The 16,635-nt window shown below is 48.4% G+C and overlaps 1 protein-coding gene across 3 annotated transcripts; it reads right to left on the bottom strand.

Annotated features, from left to right (window-relative positions):
• Positions 1 to 4,720: 4,720 nt before the first annotated feature.
• On the bottom strand, positions 4,721 to 16,116 carry Slc25a28 (solute carrier family 25 member 28). 3 transcript variants are annotated; one of them, XM_059257770.1, is made up of 4 exons: positions 15,896 to 16,116; positions 7,779 to 8,007; positions 6,688 to 6,744; positions 4,721 to 5,565 (listed from the first exon to the last, which is right to left on the bottom strand). In XM_059257770.1, exons 2-4 carry the CDS (start codon positions 7,999 to 8,001, stop codon positions 5,048 to 5,050), a joined length of 798 nt encoding a protein of 265 aa, XP_059113753.1. In that variant the 5' UTR covers positions 8,002 to 8,007; positions 15,896 to 16,116; the 3' UTR covers positions 4,721 to 5,047. The 3 variants fall into 3 exon arrangements, with proteins under 3 accessions (XP_059113753.1, XP_059113744.1, XP_059113760.1); XM_059257761.1 differs by lacking the exon at positions 15,896 to 16,116 and adding an exon at positions 15,250 to 15,809; XM_059257777.1 differs by lacking the exon at positions 15,896 to 16,116 and adding an exon at positions 11,169 to 11,279.
• Positions 16,117 to 16,635: the final 519 nt, after the last annotated feature.

Genomic DNA, 16,635 nt, shown 5'->3' with positions numbered 1-16,635 from the left:
GGTCTACAGAGTGAGTTCCAGGACAGCCAGGGCTACACAGAAAAACTCTATCTCAAAAAAAAAAAAAAAAAAAAAAAAATGCGGTCTCCAAAATTGGAAAGCTGTCTAGCAATCCCCCTTCTCTGTAACCTGAGTACACCAGCCGCCACACTCAGCTGAATCCTACAGTCCCAGTACTGTCCCTTTTTGCCGTCACTCTGTTCACTTAGGTGTTTATATTTCTACTTGGGCCGCATCATTTCCTGAGTGTTGTCACTTTGAATAACTGGAGCCCACAGCCTCACATGGTCACAACAGTGACACAGAGCATAGCCATCCCACAAGTCCAATGTCTGGTGCTGCACCCTTGTCTGCTCCGTCCTGGGCCGAAGGGGAAACGGCCCATCTTTAGGGCAAGAGCAGCACGTCGGCTCATAAATCTTGGTATCTGACCACAACTATTCCAGTCAAGTAGGTCTAGTCTGGGTGCAGAAAGTCAAAAGACTATGACACCATCTTGGGACCTGTCTATGTGAGACACAGAGTCAAGAGTACAAGACAACCCGGCACAGGTTCCCACCCGAGTGTCCAACCACAACCCTGTGACAATTTTCCTGTTGCATCTCTGTCGAGGTGATGGCCTAGACTCCCTCAGCCAGAGCCTCTGCTTCTGTGTTGTTCTGTGTCTGGCTTCACACACTTCTTCGGTCAAGTCCTATTAGCTGCTAAGTCCAAGCCCCTCGAACCGACGTCCAGACTCTGGGCTCCAACCCTCCCTGGATGACATGACAGCTATCTCAGTATTTTTGAAGGACTGTCAGAGAAGAGAGGGATCAGCGGCTTCTGTGCTGCCCCAGCAGGCAGAAGGAGCCAGCAGAGGTGGAAATTACAGGGAGACTTAAATGCCTCAATTTCTAAAGAAATTGTCTAGAGTGTATGAAGCCAATGTGGGTGGTAAGGGTGCTGATGGGGTGGGGTGTTCCAGGTTGTTTACAGAGCTCTATTGTGGAACCCCCAGGACTCTACCTCTGGCCACCAGTCTAACACATTATTGCACATCCAGCCTCGACAATGGCCGTGTTGCATTTCTGACAGTGTACACAGACTGCCCATCAAGCCTTTCAAAGTAATGAGGGCAGACCCAGGAGGAGCACTTTAGGTTTGGAAGAAACTGCAGTTTGTGGTAGTGCCCCACCTTCTGGAGGCAGTCGGGGTTAGAGAGGCTGGGCCAAGCGATGTAAAATCCTATTGGCCATGATGAAGAATCTGGCTTTTATTCTAAAGGCAACAAGAACAGGCATGTGACAGGATCCCTGAGGGGAAGCAGGAGACCATGGATTTTGTCTTAGAAGGAGCTTTGGAGCAATGGTCCTGATGGCCCCACACAGCAGCAAGCTCCCGAACACAAGAGCAGGGCCAGGGCAACCAGACAAGATGCTGTAGAGTACATTAAGGCTCCTGGAGAGATGCAAAGCAAGATGGGTTCTAAGGAACGTCCGGGCCCTGACGTTCCTGTAGCCCGGCTCCCTCGGCTCCACCATCTCACCTTCACTGTGGTGTTACTCTGCTCCCGTCCTCCTCTTTCCACCTAGCTATTCTGCCTGTGCTCATTCAGAGTCTAACTGCCGCCGCTATGCTGGTCTCTGGTAAAGCTATACCAGAGGACAGACTGGACTTGCACATTTATAGAGCAGAGTGCTGTGCGACCATTCACATTGAAGATGTAGAAGGAATTTAATGATGTGGAAAAATGGATCCTATATTCTATTATATAAAAGGAGCTGGTTACAGGGAAATCTCACTCTCAAAAATGAATAAAAACTATTTGTGGATGTACCTCAGTGGCAGCCTTGCCTAGTATGTGCACAAGGGCCCGGGTTCAACCCCCATCAACCCCCCCACACACAAATATAAACTTATACATTGAAAAATGACATCAAAGCATCATATTCTAGTCTAGGTTGGTGGTACATGCCTATATTCTGAGTATTGGGAAGGCCGAGGCAGGAAGATTGTGAGTTTGAGGCCGGCCTGGGCTACAAAGTGAGACCTTCTCTCTCTCTCTCTCTCTCTCTCTCTCTCTCTCTCTCTCTCTCTCTCTCTCTCTCTCTCTCACACACACACACACACACACACACACACACACACACACACAGTAGTGCAGCACTTGCCTAGCATGCACAATGCACTGGGCTGTCTCCAGAACTGCAAAATAAATCAACAACAACAAAGCCATATTCTCTAGGATCAGAGGCATTTCCTTGTTAAACTGTTTTCTAAATTCTACAAAATTAGCATGATTTGGCTGTTACAGAAGTATTTTTATTTGCTAGTCACCTTTCTGTCAACTGATCTACACTTTTTCTGCCCTGCCACTGTGAACCAAGTGCCCTTTGTCATTTCAGGATTACTTATTTACATTGGCCGGATCTCTCCAATTCAGGGTTTTCTCTGGCCAAATTGCGGCTTATTTTTTTCATCTTCCCTGGTGTATAGCAGTGTGATGAAACTGCTTGGAATGGGGTCAAGGTATGTCACAAACATACTTATTCAAAAGGCTCTGAATCTTCTGTGCCAACAAATACCCGTTGGTCTCTTGGGTGTAGTGAGCTCTACAGAGATGACCCAGGCACCTGGTCACTGGCATCTTAGACCTTGGCCCTATTACTTCATTCTGTCTCCAGTGGTTAGGCTGAGACCCACCCTCCTCCCAGAACCAAATACCAAGTGAACCATCCTCTAGAAGCCAGACCACAACTGGAAGTTGGAAGGTCGCTTTTGTCATTTCTATTTGTGAACGGCATTAGAGCCAAGGGGGTCTCTAGGGGCCACCATTTCTTTAGAAAATACCCCTCATCCCCTTCTTGAAAAATGAGCCTCACTGTCCCTGTGCCTACTGCACGTCAGCTATTACATCAACAGTATTTCCATATAGCTGCCTGGTCCAGAGAGCTGCTCCTGTTTTGGGGGGGGGGGCTCGGTGCATGCTGGGAAGCAGCTCCTCACTCATGTTTTCCCCAGTAACCCGCCTGATATGACCTCTGCGGCAACAGCATGGCAGCGATCGTATCCAGAGGCAACCCTAGCTCCTTTGGCCACCACTCAGCACCCCTGGCATCTCTCCTTGCCCGCCCTACAGGAGAGGTGGCCGCTTACTTAAGCAGAGCACAGGGACCCCTGCTGTCAGCTTGACAGTTGTTTTCAAGTGCATTCAGACACAATTCTCCACAGAAGCTTGAAGAGCTGTCAGGTGAAGGACGACGAGATTTATTCCGTAACTAAGTCTCTTGCTCCTATAACCCTGACATGACTCCAGCCTCCTCGTCGGTCCGGGTGCAGACCACCGTGCAGCTGTCTGTCTCTAACAGCTTCTACATGGTCTGCCTGCCTGTCCGGTCATGCTCCCCCTAATCCTTCTCCAGGAGCCCAAGTGATCTGTTTAAATGCTGAATCTCATCATGCCCGCCTCGTTTAAAGCCCATAATGCTTTGCTTCGCCTCAGGATAAACTCTGAACCCCTGAGCACGGCTTTAAGTCCCAGCCCTTGCTCCCCTTCCCAGCTGCAGCCTCACCCGTTTCATTCCTGCCAAATACTCTTCTACCTCAAGCTTTGGACTCAAACAGCTCCCCTCCCTTGTCTCCTACTTAGCTGATCTGTCCAGGTGCCACTTGGATGCCATTTCTTCTGCTCCTACTCCAGTCCTCTTAGGTTAAACTAGGATTCATACATCCTCTACGAGTGTTCTAGATTTAAACTACTCTCTTGTCACTTTGTCTTCTAATTGTCTGTTTACATACAATTGCTCCAGACAATAAGCTCCTTGAAGGCTAAAACTTTTTGATTTATCATCATTTCTCTAACCCCAGTCAGGGATGCCCGAGATACTCCATTGCTTCTGAATGGTGAATGACAAGATGACAGGTCCGCACCTTGCTAATACTGACCCACTCAACCCAGTAAAAGCCCTGCCTGAGTCTCCAGACAGCATCCTCTCAGACAACAGGTGGAGTGTCCCAGTCACAGTGCCTCATGCTACTCAACTCATTTCCTGTGTGCAGTCAGATTCACTCATGGGCTAACTATCCTGGTCAGTCCTGGCTCGCACTTCTCGTGAGGTCTCGGGTAAGTCACAGCCTCCCTGAGCCCATCAGTCAATCAGAGGCACTAACTGCATTGCCTGCTTCACTCCTTCGTCAGAACTAAATGAGACCGTACCTGCCAAGTATCTTGTAAAATGTGCAAGCAGGCTGTTGACGACTCTCCACGGTAAAACACATGTGTGGCACTCACAAGGCCCTGGGCTCAATCCCCAGGATCACAAAACAAATATTAAAACATTACAAGTCAAATGAAGTCTTGTACTCCAATCTGTGGGACTTGCAGTTTCAATGAATAATTTTAATTCCGCAACTGCATAAGGAAGTAAGTGCCACATGTAAACTTTCACTGCTCAGGCAGAACCTAGAACCGGACCAAGAGATGAGCAGCTCTGTGCCCCGCTGATTAACGGAAAAGGCACTGGTGGGATGAGGTGCACCTGCTGTGTTCCTGCATCTGGGAGACGCCTTAAGTTGACTATTTAGACAAGGGAAGCCGGGCCTTATACTCCTAAATCATCTCAAGTCAGCAGAAACGAAAACCAGACATACGCAGCCCTTCCTTTGACTTATGCTCCAAGTCGGGAACGGCTGACAATATTGCATGCCACGCCCCCCTTGACAAGACAAACCCAACACAACATTTAAAGACTCTTTTCTTTTTAATTAGGAACCAGGGGAATGTGCTGCGTATCTCTCTGCAACGGTCTGGAGCAGGTCACCTGGTCCAGGATGTAGGTCACCAGAGGTACTGCGGTGGGCTTTGCCGAACTTGCTGAGGGCCCAGAAGGACAGACGGTGGTGGCAACAGACGTTGGCAAGAACTAGTGTTAGCCAACTAGAGCCTGGAGCGAGCTCTCTCCCTCTCGTCCAACTCCACTCGCGACTGGATGGTGCCGTGAGCAGAGAATGTGCTGGAGGGGCAGGATGCAGCGGTGCTGTCGGACCCTGGTCCACTCAGTGTCCTTCCTCACTTGGCTGCCCTCCACTCTTCCTGTCGTTTTGTGATTAGGTATTTGAAGAATTCATACACAGACCACGCAATGGCCGTGGAGGGGATCTGGTAAATTACTCTGGCCTGCACCCCTCGGAAGTAGGCAGTCACCCCGCCTACTTGATAAACCGTCCTGAAGGCACTAGCCATGCCTGTGATGTGTCCTGTAATGTTTGAGTTCAAAGCCAGGGATTCCTGGGTGTTGAGCAGTGTTTTGCAGACGTCCAGTGGGGTTGTAGCAGCGGCAGCTACGGCTCCTGCACAGGCTCCGGAGAGAACGTGGGAGCTGGGGTTGTACCGTCTCTGGGGGTTAAAGTGCTCTTGCAGGAACTCATAGGTCATGAAGTGAATGGCTTGGAAGGGGACATTCATGGTCAGCTGGGTGGTGTAGCTGCGGTAAAAGGCCCCGGCCCCTTCATTTTGCCACACTGCCCGTACACAGTCTGTCACCCGGTGGTACGGTGAGTTGTACATCTGCATCCTCTGCTTGACCACTGGACATGCCATCGAGGAGCAAGAGGAGGAGAGTGGAACAGCAGCCAGCCAGTGACAGAGAGTATCCCGATCCAGGGTTCCCAGACGGCAGGTCAGAGCCAACGGAATGGAAGGAGAAAAGGATGAGTAAGATTCCTGTTAAGAGTTTGTGTTTCTCTTATTTTAGGGGAAGGGTAGCCAGAGGGTTAGTATGAAGGAAAAAAAAAAAAAAAGAGCCTGTTCCCAGTAGGATTTCTTTAAAGCCAGGCAATTAATACTCAGTATATCTATAGTTTAGTAAACCCAGAGAGTCTCTGGGAAATTAAGACCTGGCCTGTCTATTATTATTATTTTAACCTTTCCAAAGAACAGATGACTCAGTGGAAGTGAACACAGTAATGAACTGAGTAGCAATTCCATTCCTCGGATATGAACTCTTAAAATTGAGAAGGGAGGAAATACAAATGCTACCAAGAAGAAACTACAATCCTTATTCAAAAAGTGTAGGCTTCAGTTTCTAAGTATTTCCCGTCCCATTAGGCAGACACCATGGTTTAAGTTCTGTGCACCTCTAGCTGACTTTAGCCCTCTCCACCCTATGTGGAGAAACTGAACTGGAGGAATGTGCCAGCTACATTGACCCCTCACATTTGGTGATCACCTCAATTCTCAGAGAATGTTTTTGGAGAATTTCTCCCCACCTAAAAAGCTAATAAACTAGTAGCAAAGAAAGGGTTAAACTACACAATTTAATCTTTCACTTTTGTTTACATTCCAGTAAGAAATGCAATACTTTAACTTTTAAAATGTTAACATCTACCTTGAGAAACACAAAATAATTTTATACAAATTAGAGATCAAATATACTACAAAGGGGACTTCTAGGAAAGTGCAGGACTAAGCCAACAGAGCCATCCCTTTTCCCAGGAACACCTCAAAGATAAATTAAATCCCAAAGACTCTACTGCTTCAACAAGTCCTCTCAAGCACCCAACATATGGAGGGAGCGCCCTCTAGTGGTATACCAAGATAAATGCGAGGATTCCCCACAAAAATTGTGCTTTGGTTTTCTTTGCAAGGTAGAAATAGAACCAAGGCATGAAGATGTAGCTGCCCAGAAGAACGGGCTAAAGAATCTTTACCTTCCGCTGGATTCATGGCTGCATCATGAAGTAATGTTGCCACACATCCGGCCGCACCTGCAAATGAGAAAACAACTGCCACATGTAAGGCCAAGAGGGTGAGCATGTCACTGAGGCCCCAGGTAAAAGTGAGTGGCTGTGACACAGTGAGGAAAGGCATGGTAAGAGGCAGTCCAAGAGGTGGTTTCAGAACCCACTGCTCCTGAGCTCCCGCTCCCAGAAAGGAAGACACACCCCCAACTTAAAAAGGCCATCACTGCACATTCTACATCTGATAGGAAGGCCCAAAAGGGGCAAGGAAAAGATCGCAAACATCTTCTAAGAATAAAAGCAGTCATGCCCTGGCAGGAAGCAGATACACTTCTGGCAGGGCATGCCACACAGCAATGGCCACCACCGCAGGGAGAATGAAGCCAGGTAGATAGAGCCTTGGTCTAACCTGCTTCCTTCCTGGGGCCTGGAAAACACCTTCTCTTTTGGTTCTGACCCACTATACCCCACTCTCCACACTCAACGTGGCTTTCAATCTTCAAAGCCTGGGTTGCTATTTTTTCCCTTTATTTCCACCCAACCTCTAAAGCATCTGGATTCTCCAAACAGTCCCTTGACGCCACCCCCAGTCATTTGTCAGGGCTGTCATGTCCTCATCAACACCAACTGCCTCTGATCACATGGGATCCTGAGAAGGTGAGGTGAAGAGCTGGGGCTCCATTAAGTCTTCCTTGAGTGGCTGGGTCACCTCCAACCCTGCCTTGAGACGCAGGATACCACCCAGCTAAGAAACACATGGTGGGGGTATGAGTGTGTCTCCACATTACCAGGCATTAGAAGCTGATGCCAAGGAGATGAGAGCAAAGTCAAGCTGGTAGGTAAGGGAGAATACTGTGACCTTTGTTGAGGCGCCCCAAAGGAGGAGTGGGGTTGAAGCAGCCCGCTGTCCGAGCACATCAGGTTTGGAAGTCCCTCCCCTATAATCTGGCCTACCCCAGCCCAAAGCTGCAGCTCCAAACCATGCTGAGACTGGGAAGCACTGACAGCAGCAAAGCCCAGAGAGTTGGGGAAGTGGGGACCAGCACAGGAAGGCTCAATACCATTGGCAATATGGCTATTGCCCCCTGGATGGATTACATCACTCAATGTCTTTTTTAACTTTTCGTAGCAGGCAAAATAGAGGGCGTGGGCAGGCCCCGCGCCTGTTGCTGTGACATTCAGCCCCCGCATGGGCCTCCACAGGCCCTCTGTTCTTATAATTCTCCAGAGGGCCTCCAACACGTTTCGATAGCGGGCGGCTGGGTCAGGCTGTAGACTCTGCATCCGGGTCTGAAATTACAGCAAAAAAGGCAAAGTCAGTGATTCCAACTTCTCATCCGCCCCATCACACAGGCCCTGGACACCGGATAAGCCTGTGGGAGTGATCCTTCGTATCCAGCTTTTACTTCTTCCCAAATCTATGACTCATCTTGCCAAGCCTTGGACCTTTCTTCATCTAGTCCTCCACAGCCAAAAAGCAGAACACCCTTGAGAACATCCTTTGAGAACACTGCCTCTTGGCAACATCCTCAAACTCCAAAATGATCCACTATCTCAGCAATAAATACCAGGCGTGAGATCCAGAGCTGCTTTTTCACCTTAACAAAGTTTAGAGGTCAGGGCTGGATAGAAGGTACAGCAGTTAAGAGCATGCATTACTCTTGCAGAGGGCCTGAGTTCAGTTCCTGCGTTGGGTGGTTTAACTGCCTGTAATTCCAGCTCCAGGGGATCCAACACTCTTCTCTGGCCTCTCTGGTTACTTGCACTCACATGCACATACCCCTAACCCAGGCACACACACATAATGAAATATAAAAATAAACCTTTAAGTTCAAATATGTACTGTCTACTGCACACTTGGTGCTTTAGTTCTAAAGATAAGCCCTGGCCCTACTTCCTGACCACATAATACTGACTAAATAGGGTGGCTCACCTTTTGATACCTTTTCAGAGCATTTGGCTTTGGCAGCTGGGTCTGCATGTTAAAGTCTTGACAGAAATAGCATTCCCAACAGATGCTGCTCCTAGGAAAGAAGCCTGGCCCCAAACTGTGGAGACGAGGAAACCAAGCTAACCTTTCAAACTCAAGGACCACTCAGACTCTTATCTAAGTGGACTGGATTCTCCAAATGGCCTTGGCAAAGAAAACCAGTCTCTAGGAAATAGAACCTTCAAAGATTATTGACTGGCATCAGAGTGTGGGTAGTAGACACTTGGAGAACAGCCACAAAGTTCACAGAAACTTGGGAGTCTGAGCCAGTGAGATGTCTCTGTGAGTAAAGTCATTGGCCACCAACCCTGACAACCTGAGTTTGATTCCTACAAGTGGTCCTCTGACCTCCACAGGTGTGCTACAGAAACACACACACACACACACACACACACACACACACACACACACACACAATGTTAAAAAAAAAAAAAAAAAAGGAGGGCTGGAGAGATGACCGAGTGGTTACAAAGGCATACTGCCCTTTCAGAGGACCCGAATTCAGTTCCCAGTTACCCATGTTGGGTGGTTCATAACTGTAACTCCAGTTCTAGGGAATCCAATGCCTTTCTTCTGGAATCCATGTGTACATACTCTCCCCTGACACAAACACATATTATATACAATTTTTAAAGTAGTAAGATAAATCTTTACAAGAAAATTGGAAATCCATCTCATCAGACCTTCTTTGAAGTATGTCTTTACACAAAAATCCTAATATATTCAGAGCTAAGGTAGCATGGAGCACGGCAGTTTAGAAGCAAAGCCCGGCTACTGGTCCACAGGAGCCTATAGGGTTTGTTTGCTGAGTGGAAGAATGAATCTTCTGTCACACACACACACGTCTACACCAGTTCAGAAAATAACACATACGGCCACTGGTGAGTCAATGGGGGCAGCTGATGACCAGTGACAGTTTAAACTCCTGCTTCATACCAATCACTAGATTCAGTTTAGGTTTGAAAGCCTGAATCCTCCTGGTTCAAGTTAGCCAACTGGGATCCAAGAATAAGGCCTTTTCTCAAGAGCATGGACGAACTAACTAGATGAACAGGTCCTGGTTAGCCGCAAGCAATCCACATTCCTCTGGGGTTATTCTCTCCTGCCTGCTACTAAGAAAATGCGGCATGCTTAAATGTTAATTACCGGCCTTTCAATCAGAAATATCACATATCACCGTATCACAATGGACATTCGGTTTCCAGTTCTCAAAAGCACCCAGATACACCATGTGCTTTGCTTTAAGGGTGTGATTTTAATCTGGACCTGGTGGCTTAACAACACACACTTCCGAGAGTCTGTCTGAAACTGGTCTTCCACAGAAGGATTCAGAAACCACAGCACTCTGCTGGAGTCAAGGGCACATTTGGCAACCAGTGATGAAAGAGTCTGGCCTCAGAGAACTCTTCATCCCCAAGAGGAAACTGGACTATGCGGAACATTTTATCTATCCCAACATTTTACAAAGACATCTAAATCTAATTCAATGACAGTGCATACCTATGTAGAGGACCCAGGACCCAGGCAGAAAATAGCCCGAATATAAAAATGAATATGGATGCCCATATTTTTGAGCCAATAAATCTTCTTTCTGCAGAATGATGAAATCTCTAAGAACATATGAAAAGCTGTAGTATGAAAAAACAAACACCACTACCTAACACTGAAGAAAAGCTACGTAAGTCTTGTGGTACACACCTTTAATCCCAGCACTTGGGAGGCAGAGGCAGGCAGATCTCTGTGAGTTTGAGGTCAGCCTGGTCTACAGAGTGAGTTCCAGGACAGCCAGGACTACAGATTACACAGAGAAACCCTGTCTCAAAAAAAAAAAAGGGGGGGGGGTTAGGTGCTTTGGTGAGGTCTGAGTCAGGAAGCCTGGCAGACATGCTCAATCTTAGCTACATCACTCAACTTCTCGAATCGTGAATCTCAAGCAGGGCTAGAAAGACGGCCCAGCAGTTATTAGCACTTGTCCTTGCAGAGGGAATGGGTTCAATTCCCAGCACCAACATGGCAGCTCACAACCATCCATAACTCCAGTCCCAGGGACTCCAATGCCCTTCTTCTCATCTCCATGCACACCAGGCATTCATGTGGTGCTCAGATATATATGCAGGTAAAACACCCATACACATAAAATAAAATAATCTAAAAAATAATCATAGAAAAAGAAAATCACCATGCTATGTGGATTAAAAGAAACAAAGCATGTAAAAACCATAATTTGCAAAGTACTATAAATGTAAGAGTTTTGACTATTAAAACATGATTCTAAATGTTCATATCCAAGAATTGACAGGTCATGGCAGCATGGTATACATCACTCACATGGGCAACTCATCAGTCCTTAGCCACTAATGAATCCAGTTTCATTCTAAAGGTGTGTTTACTGAGAGGTTTTTCTGATCTACAGTAATTTATATTGCACATTCAGATGTTAGTCTCAAGGTTATACACTCACAGGTGAACTCTGTCATTCTTTAGCTGGCTTGGCTCTTGAAACCTGATTTTGGGAAGCTATAAGGAAAGTTGATGAGTCACAGACTGAATTCAAATCACGACTGCCACTTAGACTCTGTGACCTTTGACAAGTTACCTAACTGCTCTCCAAGCCTTTCTTCACCTGTGAAATAATGAGCGGTGGTAAGCACTTTACACAGTGCTGGTAACGAAAGAACAGCTGGCATTTACTGATTAGTTATCGTTATGAGGTGTGAGAAAATAAAATACAAGTCAGAGATGACATTTCCTAACCTTTCACTGGTGGATGTACAGAGATAACCCTTTACACTCGAAGTTCAAGAAAGGTTTCCCTCTGCTCCTTCCTTCTGCGAAGTACTACGTGGTACCCGCTTCGCCGCTGCAGAGCCCCACGGTCCTTTGCGCAGGGGAAGCAGCCAGTAGACTCTGAGAATTGGGTTTCAGAGCCTGTCCCTACAGATAGAGTCTGCCGCTTGCCTCTGAGGCCCAGAAAAGAAACTGTGACTTATCTGGATTTCCAAAGCTCCCTATTATGATCATTATGATCATTATGATCACGGAAATAGCAGGCTGAATAACCATGGCCTAGCAAGGCTATGCTGGCTTTCCATGGTCCTTCCCAAGGATATTTTAAGTCAACTTGACCCTGATTAAGTGGCTAGGGATACACAGGCCTGCATGCCAAGAGATAACATCAGCATTCATTTGCAAGCACTGTGGTGTCTCTTTAGGCTCCTGACACCTGTCTCCAGGATAGTCTTAGGGTCTGGTTGGGCGGGTTTTCCTCTTCACCACCCTTGGAAAAGCCGCTAGGGTACAAATGAACCAGGAAGCCCTTTCTAAGAGAAGGGATTTGAGTTACATTCATGTCTGCACAAAAACATTAAAAACGGTGGGACACTAACTCATACCAGGCTACCTTCTCATTATCTAATTCCTAGCATTAAGAGCAAGGAGAAATGATTCTTCTAAGATAAACCTTTGCATTTTTGAAGATTCTTAGGCATTTGTCCTTCAAATCAAATAACCAATTCTTCAGTGTAGGGTTTAGAGGTAAGTCTGCAATACTGTACTGTCAATTCTTTAAAAATACAAGTCCTAAGATATATTCAGGTGATGAGGAACTGTTAATCAAAATAGTTAACCTTGGTAGGCTAGACAGAACTTCCTGGTTATGCAACACACCTTTGGGACTCTCTTCTGTGTCCCCTCAATTTACAGGCCTTAGAAGTCACTCAGGGATTTTGTTTGCCAGCCCCTCCCTGTGTTTAAGAGAGCAGGCAGTGTGGCCCAGTTTGATGTGCCATATTTGACTCTTGGTGGTCTCTGTTGATTGAGTCTTGTCATAGGACAAAGATGTGCCCCTATTAAGGATATTTTAGAAGTATTTCTTTTGTTTGTTTGTTTTTCTGTAACAGGGTTTCTCTGTGTAGCCTTGGCTGTCCTGGAACTCACTCTGTAGACTTAGGCTTGCCTCAGACTCAGAGATCCTTTTGCTTCTGCCTCCCGAGTGCTGGGATTAAAGGAGTTGGTCACACCAGCCAGCTCTAGAAGCATGTCTAACAAAGAAATTTACAAAAATGTTTACGCTATACAGCATACAGAGTAAGGGACTAGTGTCCCAATATCTTGTAACACAATGCAACTGTCAAACTGATAGGTGGTAGTAACGTTTTTCCTTCTCTTTCTGTGTGGCGCTCGTACATGTTTAAGTGGATATGTGTAAGTTTGTGTATGTGGGGGTGAGGGGCAGAGACCCATCTTGGGTATCTTCCTTAACCACTTTCCACCTTGTTTATTTATTGAGGTGGTCCTACTACATAAACCAGGCTGGCCTCAAACACACAGATCTGCCTCCTCTGCCTCCTGAGTGCTGGAATTAAAGATGGGGCCACCATACCAAGCCACCTTATTATCTTTTGAGACAGGATCTCTTACAGCCTGGAACTCATGGATTTAGCTGCATGGGCTACTTGGTGAGCTCCAAGGATCTGCTTGTCTCTACTTTCCCAACACTGGGGTTACAGATGTGCACCACCATGCCCAGATGTGTATGTGGGTGCAGCAGGCTAACAGAGCCACCTCCCCAATCCCAGCAGTAACATTTTTAAGTTGGTCATATTATCACAATGTATTTTCCATCCCATTAAATAATTTTCATGGCTTTCTCTGGTGTGTCTTCCATCTGATACTTGTCCTGAAACACAGCACCCTAGACTCTGTGCTGTACTTGCAGTTAAGAGGGAGAGGTTGCCGGTCAGTGGTGGTGCACATCTTTGATCCCGGCACTCGGGAGGTGAGGCAGGAAGATCTCTGAGTTAGAGGCCAACCTGGTCTACAGATTCAGGACAGGCTCCAAAGCTTCACAGAAAAACCCTGTCTTGAAGAGACTAAGATATATAGATATAGATACGTTAGTTTCTATATAGATATAGTTTACGTTAGTAAAACGTTATTAACTCAAGACATCCAACCTAAAGTCTATTTCCTAGAAGTCTGAATCACTGTCATATATTTATTTTATAATTATTATTTCATTAGTTATTTCTCTCACACAGGCTTTATTATTTCTTTTAAGGGAAGACACAGCAAGTTGTCTGGCAAAAGCTCCTACCCAAAGAACAAGCCACGAGTCCAGTTCACGGTCTAATTCTCTCTGTTGACAAAGACATTTAAAATGCTAATGCTCACCTCAGTCAGGTGCACTGGACCACGTTTTTCAGTGGGTATGGCTCTAGCTAGGAGTTATCCTGTAATGTGCTGAGACACACTGGCCAACTCAACATCATTCACAAAGTGTCAGGAGCACTTTCACATTTCCTCACCACAACTCAATTCCATTCACAAAGTGTCAGGAGCACTTGCCTTATTTCCTCATCCACTTTACTAGTGAAATTGTAAAATAGTACTGAAACCAGAAGCAAGTAGAAGAAACTGATTTTTCCAGGGCTGAAGTCAATGTTCTCCTCATCTGAGAAAACATACGTCAGGAGCCGACAGGGTATTGCCTATATTAATTGGTGTCAAGAAAACACCGTTCTTACCAGTAATTGCAACAACCCCCTCGAAGTTACTTCTCCTTCAGTTTAGACTTCACCTTTAGTAGCTGGCGCCTCTACTAAAGTACAACCGTGAGGAAAAATACGTTTCCATCTTCATTCAGGCTGCTTTGGACCTGGATGTCCACCACCATCCTACTTGGTTGTGGATGTAATTGGTTTTACGTTCAACACTGATCATACCCTGATAATCTCATTTTATTTTTTTCCACGTTTACACCTACTTTCTAATATTATGACACTTTTCCCTTTTTGTCAAGTTCAGGTGCCCAAAGAGACTGTTAGTTTCAGCTCTGTTGTGTAGGGGCTGATTCGATCACACAGTCTTAACCCCAGCGCAATTTTTACGGTCAGGAAATAGATGGGCTGGCTATCAGTCAGTCTTGCTTCACAGAGAAACCGAAACCTTTTCCTTAACATGCCCTTTCCCATATCCATTCCAGCCTGGAGCTCTCACTTTTGACTGCACAAATTATTTTCAACCACTCATGGGTTAGGATTGAATACGTACTTTCATCTAGCTGAGAGATCCCAGATTCCGGTTCCTGCCCAGTCACTTTTAAGGGAAGACGCAGCAAGGAGCTTGTAAAAGCACCGACCCGAAGCACATCTCAAGCCAAGCCATCAGATCGAGTTCACGATCTGACTTCATGCCGGCTGGCTTTACCTTAATCGAGTTGTAGACTTACCTGTGCTTCGTGATCCCCCATCCCACCCCATTCCTGCTTAGTCCCAGGCGGTATCAGGTCTTTGGCTGACAAGATTTTTGCTCCGAGTCTCGATTCAGATCTCACTGACCGTTAGAAACAAGTCCTGGTTCCTGACTGAGCTCAACTCCGAGCCAGGACTTTGCTTGCACGGAGTATCGGTTCAAATCGTGCGTAGAGGTAGAAGCCAGGAAGGAACCCATCGGCTCCGGGTCTCAGTCGGGATTCTGGCTCTAAACAAGGCTCAGGGTCGGGTCAGCCCCAGGTCGGGTTCGCAGCCCGGTCCAGGTCTCACCTTGACGCAGTCGACCGGGTACATCACGCAATGCTCCAGGATCCCTGCCACGGCGCCCGCCACCATGTGCGTGGTGACAGTGGCTCCAGCCGGCAGCGCCTCGTATTCCGGGCCGGATTCTGGATCCTGCCGTACTGGGGGCTGACAGGCCCCCGCCTCCCCGCCGCCGGCCCCCCGGCCCACGCCCCGCTGCAGCCACCCGTCCAGCAGCGCCGACTCCCCGGGGCTCCGCCCGGGCCCAGCAGCTGGTCCTCCCGCCACACCGCCTGCACTTCGCCCCTCCAACTCCATCCACTCGGGCCAGCCGCGGCGCCCAGCCGCGCCACAGCCGCCGCCACTACTGCCGCCGCCCCCCGGCCCCGTTGCGTCCGCCTCAGGCGCGGCCCAGAGAGCCCGGGGCCTCCGGCTCCCGCTTGGCCCCGCGGGCACGCCCCCCAGACAGCCATTGGTGCAGGCCTTAACGTGTCCCCACCCCCATTTTACGGAGCGAAGTTCTATCTGCGGTATTCGCCAGACAGCTTGTCATTCCTCACGTAAGTCCCACCCCTTCCCCTTTGATCTTGGAAGCTTCTTGTTTATTGGCCACCGATTGGCGGACTTGGGCAATCGGCCCGCCCCTGGCGTCTCGGGGGCGGGAGAAACGTACAGCTGAACTTTGATAGGCTCAACCGCTCTGGCTACTTTGGCGGCGGCCATTGGCCCGGGCTACTTCGTCCTTCCATTGGCTGTGGAGAGAAGCGCCGGGAGGACAGGGATCGGCTCCCGGCTGCAGCCGGGCTCCGCGGCGGGACGGCGTGCGTGGCTGCCCGGATTGCCGGGGAGAGGGGGCGGCGCCAGGCCTTCAAGGTCAAACCGCTGTCGGTTGCCGTTATGACTCGTGCTCCGGCGTGCACCGAGCGCCGGGTAGCACGGCTCCCACTGTTCCCGCGGGATCTCAGGCGGGGGCGGAGCCGGCCGGGACCCTGCGTCCCCTGGCACGGCCCGACCCGCCGCTAGGGGAGGGCGGCGGCGAGCCTCCGGTCGCTCCGGAGTGGTGGATGCTCCGGGAGGCGTCGGTCGCTCGCCTAGGACCGCCCACCCAAAGCCTCCTCGTGAACCCTGCAGTGGGTGGGCTCTGCGCTGGGAACGGAGATGGCGAAATGGGGCGGGATGAGTCAGAGGCGACGACAGGTGGTCAGGGGCTTGGAGCAGCATCCCAAGAGCAGCGGCGCAACTCCGGATGCTTCCAAGTTCAGCTTGTCCCGACTTTCAGAATATTGAGCATCTTCTCCCCGAGCCGACTCGCCGACGAACCCCCCTGGCCGTGGTGACTGTCTTGTGATACGAGTCTGCTGAGCTGGATGTTGAGAACCGCTCCTTTGGGACCACCACAGGGCCACCACATTG

Source organism: Peromyscus eremicus, chromosome 1 (assembly GCF_949786415.1).
Source record: "Peromyscus eremicus chromosome 1, PerEre_H2_v1, whole genome shotgun sequence".
Classification (NCBI taxonomy): Eukaryota; Metazoa; Chordata; class Mammalia; order Rodentia; family Cricetidae; genus Peromyscus; species Peromyscus eremicus.
The sequence above is the reverse complement of the archived record's forward strand: the minus strand, read 5'-3'. Positions and strand labels throughout refer to the sequence as shown.

What these genes read in the sequence shown, in the direction of transcription:
- Slc25a28 (XM_059257761.1), bottom strand. Translation starts at nt 15,540, where the DNA reads ATGGAGTTGGAGGGGCGAAGTGCAGGCGGTGTGGCGGGAGGACCAGCT. An exon ending in CAATAGCCATATTGCCAATG is followed by an intron (nt 6,745 to 7,778) that starts GTATTGAGCCTT and finishes TCTCATTTGCAG; the next exon opens with GTGCGGCCGGATGTGTGGCA. An exon ending in AGCCATGAATCCAGCGGAAG is followed by an intron (nt 5,566 to 6,687) that starts GTAAAGATTCTT and finishes TGGCATGTCCAG; the next exon opens with TGGTCAAGCAGAGGATGCAG.